At 45.8% G+C, this 9,216-nt stretch overlaps 1 protein-coding gene across 1 annotated transcript; it reads right to left on the bottom strand.

Moving 5' to 3' along the window:
• Positions 1-6,760: 6,760 nt before the first annotated feature.
• LOC140364983 (cystatin-B-like) lies at positions 6,761-7,368 on the bottom strand. The gene is made up of 3 exons (XM_072451357.1): positions 7,222-7,368; positions 7,034-7,135; positions 6,761-6,951 (listed from the first exon to the last, which is right to left on the bottom strand). Exons 1-3 carry the CDS (start codon positions 7,285-7,287, stop codon positions 6,823-6,825), a joined length of 297 nt encoding a protein of 98 aa, XP_072307458.1. The 5' UTR covers positions 7,288-7,368; the 3' UTR covers positions 6,761-6,822.
• Between the last annotated feature and the right edge of the window lie 1,848 nt (positions 7,369-9,216).

The raw sequence follows: 9,216 nt of genomic DNA, 5'->3' as shown, positions 1-9,216 counted from the left end.
ATTATGCAGAGAAATGGAGACACCGAATGAATGATGCTTACAGACTTGCCACAGAAACAGCCAACAAAGAAGGTGAACGTGGAAAAATGCAGTACGACAAGAAAACATATGGGGCAGATTTGAATCCTGGATCCAGAGTCTTGGTGAGAAATCTGAATGAAAGAGGCGGTCCGGGTAAATTGAGAGCGTTTTGGGAAGACCAAGTATACGTGGTGACTCAAAGGAAATATGATGACAGTCCTGTATACGAGATACGGCCAGAAAGTGGAAAAGGACGAGTACGGATCATGCACAGAAACCTCCTGCTTCCTTGTGACTTCATGCCTGCGGAAAAAGTCAATTTGCCTTCACAAAAACAGAAGAAGAAGAGTGACAAACGGGCACAAAGACAGCAACCCCAAGAAGAACACAGTTCAGATGAAGAGGATGAATGGAGAGGCATAAAAAGATTACAACTACAGAACGAGAGACCTGAGGAACACTATGAGCTGGCAGAGGAGACTACTATAGAAGACCAAGAGGTGGAAAGACACTCAAGTGCAGTAGAGGAAAATGAGCCACAGATGGACAAACAGGAGATGGATGTTGAAAGCCTGGATGAGAATAATGACACACAAAGCAATGGGGAAGACCACCAGTCTCCTGAGTCTGCAGACAGTGACCAAGAAGACCGCCGGTCCATCTTCGATGCAGAAGACAAAGTATCCTTTAAGATTGAGAAAACCAAGACTAATGTTTACTTACCATAGGTTGGGACAACCCACTTTGTCAGATAAATAAGTGTTTAGTTGAACTGTTCAATAGCAACTATTCAGGTTCATAAGTTTAAAGTTTCAGCTTTAATGTTATTATTATTGTATTGACATAGCTCTTAAGTACTATTTTAATTTATTTTTGATATATTTGGTTAATGGTAAAGCCTGACATTTTCTTATGATAAGAGGTTATTGCTATGTTAAGAAACCTTACTCAGAGAAAGTGCAGATACCCCTGGCATGTAAGGGAGGAGGCAGTGGACGGTTATAGTGCACGATAACCTTTGCTGCGCACATATGACATCAACGGGAGATACGTGTCATATGGTCTTCTTGAAGAAGTTATGCACCTTATAGACTGTGAACTCTGACTCCTACCTTGCTTTAACTTCAAACTTTGCAACGCATAAAAGAAACATATGGGCTGATAATGTCAGAATGTCGGGACGCCATTTAATTTTGGAGGGGAGAGTGTGGGACTAGCAAATAGGGCACCCCCCGAAATGTATTTTATTTCATGTTATAATTGATTTAATATCATTTTTGTTTGTTTTAGAAAGACAGACTGTGTTCAATTCGCGTTGATTTGCATTAGTGTAGTTCCTATGCCACACCACAAGGGGAGCTCTATTATCTTCATATCTGGGGCGTCTGCTCAAAGTAAAACTGTTTCCTGTAACAACAGAGAGCATGCCATGGACATTGACAAATGTTTGTCTTTGTTACAGGTAAAGTGGTAAAACAAATGTTTATATGGGAACTGTGAACATGAATAAGGCAATAGAGGGACAGTTTAGGCCGAAATTGTCTGTAAGATTATGAAGTTGAAGCCTGGTTGTTGTTTTATTGTAACTTTGTGCTATGCTAACATTAGTATGCTAATATGCTAATCGAAACAAAGGGGATGACCAGGAGAGTTAAAAATGACACTTTTGCTTAATCTAAAAAACGTTCTAAGAGAACAAACACACATGTCTGTCACAAATTTGTTTATGTATATTATATTTTGTTATTTTATGATTATTTTGAGCTATTGTACATTGTAAAAGTAAAACTGTTTCCTGTAACAACAGAGAGCATGACATGGACATTGACAAATGTTTGTCTTTGTTACAGAAATAAACAACAATGAAAATACACTTTGAACCTCATATTTGAAGTGTGCAACATTAGCATAATGTCTTTGAATTCAAACAAGTCCTGCTTTTTGAGGAAGTGCTCGGCATGCAGGAATTGCTAGTATGTTTGGGATGCTATCAATATTAATGAATACTACTACGATAAGATAAGATAAGATAAGATATTCCTTTATTGTCCCACATGGGGAAATTTCATTGGTGCAACGCAGGTAGATACAGTAGATAAAAGCTCCATAAAAAGCTTTCAACTGGTTCAAAATGCAGCAGCAAGATTACTAACAGGAACAAAAAGAAGAGAGCACATTACGCCAGTGCTGAAGTCTCTTCACTGGCTCCCCGTCGAGTCCAGAATCAAATTCAAAATTCTACTCTTGACCTACAAAGCCATAAATGACATGGCCCCATCCTACCTCAAAGATGCTATAGAACCATATCATCCAAACAGAGCTCTTCGCTCTCAGAATGCTGGCCTTCTGGTGGTGCCAAGAGTCTCTAAAAGTACTGTAGGAGGTAGAGCGTTTAGCTACCAAGCTCCTGTGTTATGGAATCAGCTCCCGACCCATGTTAAATATGCTGACACAGTCTCTTCATTTAAGTCCAGGCTTAAAACGTTCCTCTTCGAAATCGCTTATGGTCAGAGTAGTTAGGAACAGAAAGATAAACCCACAGCTTCAGCTACGCTGCCCTAGGAGTAACTGTGCTGGGGGAAGTATGACAGCTTGAGCACTATCCTCTTCTTCTTCTGACTACTTATGCTATCAAACAATATTTATTTTTTGATTCCACTTGCAAACTGTTCACCGCCTTCTTTTCTTTCTCTCACTCCTGAGGACCTGTGGACCCAGATGCCCCTCCCCTGGTGAAGTGGTCCCTGCCCTGTGTGGACGGTCCCTCATCTGCCTGAAGAGTGGCTCCAGTTCGCCTCAGTCGGTCCCTCTTCTGCCTGAAGAGTGGGTCCAGCTCGCCTCCGACGGTCCCTCATCTGCCTGAAGAGTGGGTCCAGCTCGACTCAGACGGTCCCTCTTCTGCCTGAAGAGTGGGTCCAGCTCGACTCAGACGGTCCCTCTTCTGCCTGAAGAGTGGGTCCAGCTCGACTCAGACGGTCCCTCATCTGCCTGAAGAGTGGGTCCAGCTCGACTCAGACGGTCCCTCTTCTGCCTGAAGAGTGGGTCCAGCTCCAGTCTCCTCGTGTCCGTCTGTCCGTCTGTGAGAGTCGGATCTCTCCTTCACTGGAACTCCTCCAGGTTTCTACGCTTTTTTCCCCAAAGAGGTTTTTTTTGTAGTTTTTCCTGGCCGAGAAGGAGAGTCTAAGGACAGAGGACCCTGGGACATCGTCCCTCGCCACCACAGACATTGTCTGACTTCATCGCCACCACAGACATTGTCTGACTCCATCGCCACCACAGACATTGTTGATTCATTTCTCCCTGTGGCCCTCAGAGGCAACTGTTGTTGTGATTTTGGGCCTTACAAAAATAAATTGATTTGATTTGATTTGATACAGAGATAGATACAGAAGAACAGATCACTTATAGGAAGTCTGAAAAACACTTTCAGTAGAAGATCTCCTATAAATAAATAAAAACTCTCATAGACAAATAAATAAATAAATACCATTGCATGTGATCACGACAGTAATTGCACATGAATATGTGTCACGACAGCACATAGATTGCACATGAATTTCACATGAATTGCACATGAATTCCAACAGCAATTGCACATATGACAGAGTTGCACATCAGTATTAGGTTAGGTCAGTATTGCGAGTGTTCAGTACTAACAGTTTTTGTTATAAAGTCTGACAGCAGCAGGAAGGAAAGACCTACGGAACCTTTCCTTCGCACATCAAGGGTGGATCAGTCTCTCACTGAAGCTGCTCTCCAGAGCAGAGAGAGTGTCCTGCAGGGGGTGACACTCATGGTCCAGCATAGATGTGAATCTAGCCAGGACCCTCCTGTCCCCCACCTCCTGCACCGAGTCCAGAGCACAGCCCAGGACGGAGCTGGACTTCTTGATGACTCTGTCCAGCCTCTTCCTCTCCCTCTCTGTGATGCTGCTGCTCCAGCAGGCCACACCGCACAGGAGGGCTGATGCCACCACAGAGTCATAGAAGGTCTTCAGGAGTGGCCCTGTCACTCCAAAAGACCTGAGTCTCCTCAGGAGGTAGAGCCGACTCTGGCTCTTCCTGTACAGTGCGTCTGTGTTATGAGTCCAGTCCAGTTTGTGGTTCAGATGAACACCCAGGTACTTGTATGAGTCCACTCTCTCAATGTCCCGTCCCTGGATGTTCACTGGTGAGGGGGCAGTGGGGTGGCGTCTGCGGAAATCCACCACCATCTCCTTGGTCTTCCCCGCGTTGATGAGGAGGTGGTTCCGCTGACACCAGTCCACAAAGTCCTGCGCCAGTCCTCTGTATTCCGCGTCATCGTCGTCCGTGATGAGTCCGATGATGGCAGAGTCGTCAGAGAACTTCTGCAGGACACAGCTGTCCGTGTCATGTCTGAAGTCTGCAGTGTAAAGGGTGAAGAGAAAGGGCGCGAGGACAGTGCCCTGGGGCGCCCCCACACTGCAGGTCCGAGTGTCAGACACACAGTTCCGGGCTCTCACAAACTGGGGTCGGTCTGTGAGGTAGTCCAGGATCCACTCTGCCAGGTCATACTCCACACCAGCCGTCTCCAGCTTGTCCCTCAGGAGCAGCGGCTGGATGGTGTTGAAGGCACTGGAGAGATCGAAGAACAGGATCCTCACAGAGCTGCCAGGCTTTTCCAGGTGAGAGAGAGAGCGGTGCAGCAGGGAGATGACGGCGTCCTCCACTCCGATGCCAGACCGATATGCAAACTGCAGCGGGTCCATGGCTGAGCTCACGGTGGAGCGGAGGTGGTCCAGGACTAGCCGCTCCAGTGTCTTCATCAGGTGGGACGTGAGAGCCACTGGCCTGAAGCTGTTGAGGTCTTTGGGGCGCGGTGTCTTAGGCACAGGTACCAGACAGGAGGTCTTCCAGACCTGTGGTACCACCCTCAGCTTCAGGCTCATGTTGAAGACATGCTCCATAACTCCACACAGTTCATCTGCGCAGGACTTAAGGAGCCTGGGGCTGATGCCATCAGGTCCTGCTGCCTTCCTCACTTTAATCCTCTTCAGCTCACTCCTCACCTGTGCTGCTGTGACAGTCAGTGGTTGGCAGGGGGACCGTGTGCTGGGGGGATGGGTGAGTCCAGGCGAAGTGGGGAGCTGATGGTCCGGGGCAGATAAGCGAAGAGGAACAGATGCAGGGCATTGTCCAGCTGTGGAAGAGGGAGCATGCAGCTGTGCAGGGGGAGGGGCGGGTGACCGATCAAACCTCAAGAAGTGAGCATTTAAATCATTCACCCACTGTAGATCCCCCTCTGTCTGGGCAGGGGGGATTTTGAAGCCCGAGATGGTTTTCAGGCTCCTCCACACTCCCTGAATGTTCTTTTGCTGCAGCTGCTCCTCCATCCTCCTCTTGTAGCCGGCCTCAGCCTGCCTGATCTTCCTCCTCAGCTCCTTCTGCACAGTCCTCAGCTCCTCCTTGTTCCCTGACCTGAAGGCTCTCTTCTTCTCCTTCAGCAGAGCCTTCAGTTCACGGTTAATCCATGGCTTGTTGTTTGGAAAACACCGCACCGTCCGGGAGGGAACAATGTTCTCAAAACAGAAGTTGATGTAGTCCGTGATGCACTCTGTGATGGTGTTGATGTCCTCCCCATGTGGGTCATAAAGCTCAGTCCAGACAGTGGTGCTGAAGCAGTCCCTCAGAGCCTCCTCGCTCTCAGCAGACCACATCCTCACTTCACGGGACACCACAGGCTGCCTGCGCACGATGGGTTCATACACAGGCCTCAGATGTACAAGGTTGTGGTCCGAGCTGCCCAGGGGAGGGAGGGGGGAAGAGGAATAAGCCTCCTTGGTGTTGGCAAAAAACAAGTCCAATGTTCTATTCTCTCTGGTGGGGCAGGTAACATACTGGGTGTATGTTGGTAGGACAGAAGAGGGAGAAGCGTGGTTAAAGTCACCAGAGATGAGGAAGAGAGCCTGTGGATGCTGTGTTTGCAGCCTACAAGTGCAGGAGAGCAGTGCTTCACAAGCATTTTCAGCATTGGCAGACGGGGTCACATAGACTGCGATTAAAATCACATGTGAGAACTCCCGGGGCAGATAGTATGGCCTCATGCCAATAGCCAATAGTTCAATATCCTTGTTACATAGCTGCTCCCTCACTGTGCAGTGTTCGGGTTTGGACCAGCTCGTGTTCACATACACCGCCAGACCTCCACCTCTTTTCTTCCCGGATTCTCTAGTTCTGTCCGCCCGCAGCAGATGAAAATTGTCCAAACCTACAATAGAGTCTGGCATTTCTGCTGTTAACCAGGTCTCTGTGAAAATCAAGACGCTGCTGTCCCTATAAATCCTCTGGGACCGCATGAGGCTCGCTATTTCCGTCATTTTATTTTGAAGGGACCTCACGTTACCCATGACTACGGCGGGAACCGACTTCCTGTTTTCTCCTCTCTTCTCTCGGAGTTTACGTCCAGCCCGTCTGCTTCGTTGCGTTTTCCTTAGGATATCCGCCGGGATAACGTGACGATCTCCGGGTAAGACGACAGTTCTCCGCAGTTTCATGAGTTCCTCCTTTGTGTAAACGCGGTACGGCGCCGGGCGGGGGGCGGGGCCGGAGCCGGGGGACTCAGAGCCAAGACACATCGCAACGACACGACGAAAACACTCAATCCAGCCGAATAAAGTCAAAACAAGTTAATTTAAAGCGATTCCAGTGCGTGTCCCGATCGTTCGTGAAGTTCCTCTTTCATATAAACGTGTATATAAACGTGTACCGACGACACGCCGTACTTTAGCGCGGCCGGAGGGCAGTTTACAGACACAGGTGGGATATTCATGTGGAGAATCCTTTAGAAATACCCAATTTCATCATGGTGGCTCTTGGCCTTCTGAAGACCATGGACCTTCAGCTCACCTCCGGTGTGTGGGAGCCCTTTGAAAATACGGACATGGACATGGTCATCCCCTCCAACATGAATCTGTACAGATAGATGTTTAGATTCAAGGAGCAAGAGCTGGATGTCAAAAAAAGAAAAAGAAAATCCACTGAAACAGACTTACCTTGACAAAGTAGTTGGTTCCAGCAACAACCTGGGTTGTGTATGTTTTGGCCGCGAACGTTTCATATTTCTTTCCAGTTTTCTCCTCCACTTGACCCTTTACCTGAAAAAAATAAAATAATGATAACTACATCAAACACAATACGTCAGTAACGTGCTCTAAATCAGGTGTTTAGTTTAGTTACTCACAGAGTCACAAATTCCCTGAACCTCTGGGTCCGCTGGCTTCACATATCCAGTCCCTCCGCATATCATTTTGGCAGATTTAGTTGGAATGTTGACAACAGACAAATGTATTCCGAATGAGCACTTCCGTAATGAGAGCAGTAGTTTTGAGCCTGTGTGTCATGTGACTGCGTTGCGTGGAGCCATGTGGAGCGTACCATTACGGCAGGAGGCACTTTTACAATAAGGGTTTATAAAGCTCCAGAAATGTTAACAATGGCCAGGGCACTATTTGCAAACACTTTGAAAACAAAAGATGAATTATTCCTGCAGCAGAAATTATATTACAAATAAGTTTAGCTTTCTGAGTCTGACTCTTCTGGTGACGTAGGTTGATCTGGGGCGTGGTTTGACGCAGAGATTTTTTTCTTGATTGAACATCTCACACAACACATGGCTTGCATGTCAGTAATATTACAACTGTTTGGTTGAGGGAAACATGCAATGAATGAATACATTTTATTAATTTAAAAAAGAGTAAGCGTTTTAATATTCAGCTCGAGCCCAGAGTAATTTTAGCTTCTTATTTTTAAGTTGGAGGCACACTTTTGGATTTGTTGATACATAATTTTGTAAGACATCAAATTAAGTTTATACAGAGTTCCTCTTTTTTATATTTAATTAATATACCAAAGAATATGTCATCCTTATTTAATGAGATTGATGAGGATGGAAATATGGAATTTAACTAATTTTGTATTTCCAACAAGAAAAATGGGACTGCAGGACAATAGAAAAAAGATTAGCAGTGCTTTAAATTAAGTGTTTTCTTCAATTTTAAATTGTAACTGAAGTAATTCTTTGGAAGGGTAGATATTGTTCATTCATTTGAAATGCATTTCTCTTACTTTAGGAGCGACAGGAAATAAGTTTTTTTACCGTCTTTTTTATTGAATGTATTAAGAATATTATTTTTAATTTTCAAACCTGGGAAAGTTTGTTCACATAAGCACTTTTTCATAAAAAATATACTACATTTTTGTTTATAATCCGAGTATTGAAATAGTAGGTAAATATGGGTATATGGTTTGGTTTTTCCAAAGTATTTCTTGATAGAAAAACAAATTCTTTAAGGCGGGCTTTGTGTAAACACATAAAGTCTAAAAAAGGAGTCGAAAGGCAAAGCTCTCGATTTACCGGTCGGTCTACGTTCCTGACCTCACCTATGGTCATGAGCTTTGGGTAATGACCGAAAGGACAAGATTGCGGATACAAGCGGTCGAAATGAGTTTCCTCCGCCGGGTGGCTGGGATAGGGTAAGGAGCTCGGCCACACGGGGGGAGCTCGGAGTAGAGCCGCTGCTCCTCCTGCTGCCTCCTGGGTAGAGATGCACCGATCAATCGGCTGCCGATTAAAAAAGCCGGTTTTACGTCCAATCGGCCCCAATCGGTGACCAGAAATGTTCACTGTCGTAATTTCCGGTTTTGGGCCGATCAAACTGACTCGCATGCGCGCATGCGCGGTGCGTAGCAGCTCAACGCGCCCAGAAAAAAAATAGCTAAAAACAAGCAAGACTCATTCAGACCGCGGCCAAAATGTCCAGTTTACATTCAAAGTCTATGTAAACGCGCGTCGAACACATCCTGCGTTTTCCGTTGCCCGATTCCTGCTTTTTCGGGGTGGAGCGCGGCGCGTAGGGTGCGTTTTCCGCTCTAGACGCTTTGACAGGCGTATAAGCTTCAAGGCGTTAAGATTGTTCGCCGCAGAAAAGTTCAGATTTGTTCAACTTTTCTGCAGTGAGGCGGCGCAGCCAATCAGAGATGACGCTCCTTTTTGTTCCTGTTCTGTATATATATATATTATTTTTATATATAGTTATTTATTTTTCTATTTTCCCACAAAATAAATTACATTTCATATTATAAAACGTGTGTCCTGTATACATGCACCGTTTTCATATATATAATACTGGGTAGTTTGTGGGAAAATCAGTGGCTAGATAGAAAATCGGTATCGGAA

Source organism: Eucyclogobius newberryi, unplaced genomic scaffold, assembly GCF_026437365.1.
Source record: "Eucyclogobius newberryi isolate DKJ021-1_F unplaced genomic scaffold, fEucNew1.0.hap1 SCAF_18, whole genome shotgun sequence".
Taxonomy (NCBI): Eukaryota; Metazoa; Chordata; class Actinopteri; order Gobiiformes; family Gobiidae; genus Eucyclogobius; species Eucyclogobius newberryi.
This window is presented reverse-complemented; position numbering and strand designations above follow the sequence as displayed.

Bases quoted from the DNA above. Each gene is read 5' to 3' on its own strand.
- LOC140364983 (XM_072451357.1), bottom strand. From the start codon at position 7,287: ATGATATGCGGAGGGACTGGATATGTGAAGCCAGCGGACCCAGAGGTT. The intron at 7,136-7,221 runs GTGAGTAACTAA...TATTTTTTTCAG, and splicing joins TTCAGGGAATTTGTGACTCT to GTAAAGGGTCAAGTGGAGGA. The intron at 6,952-7,033 runs GTAAGTCTGTTT...CTATCTGTACAG, and splicing joins GAACCAACTACTTTGTCAAG to ATTCATGTTGGAGGGGATGA.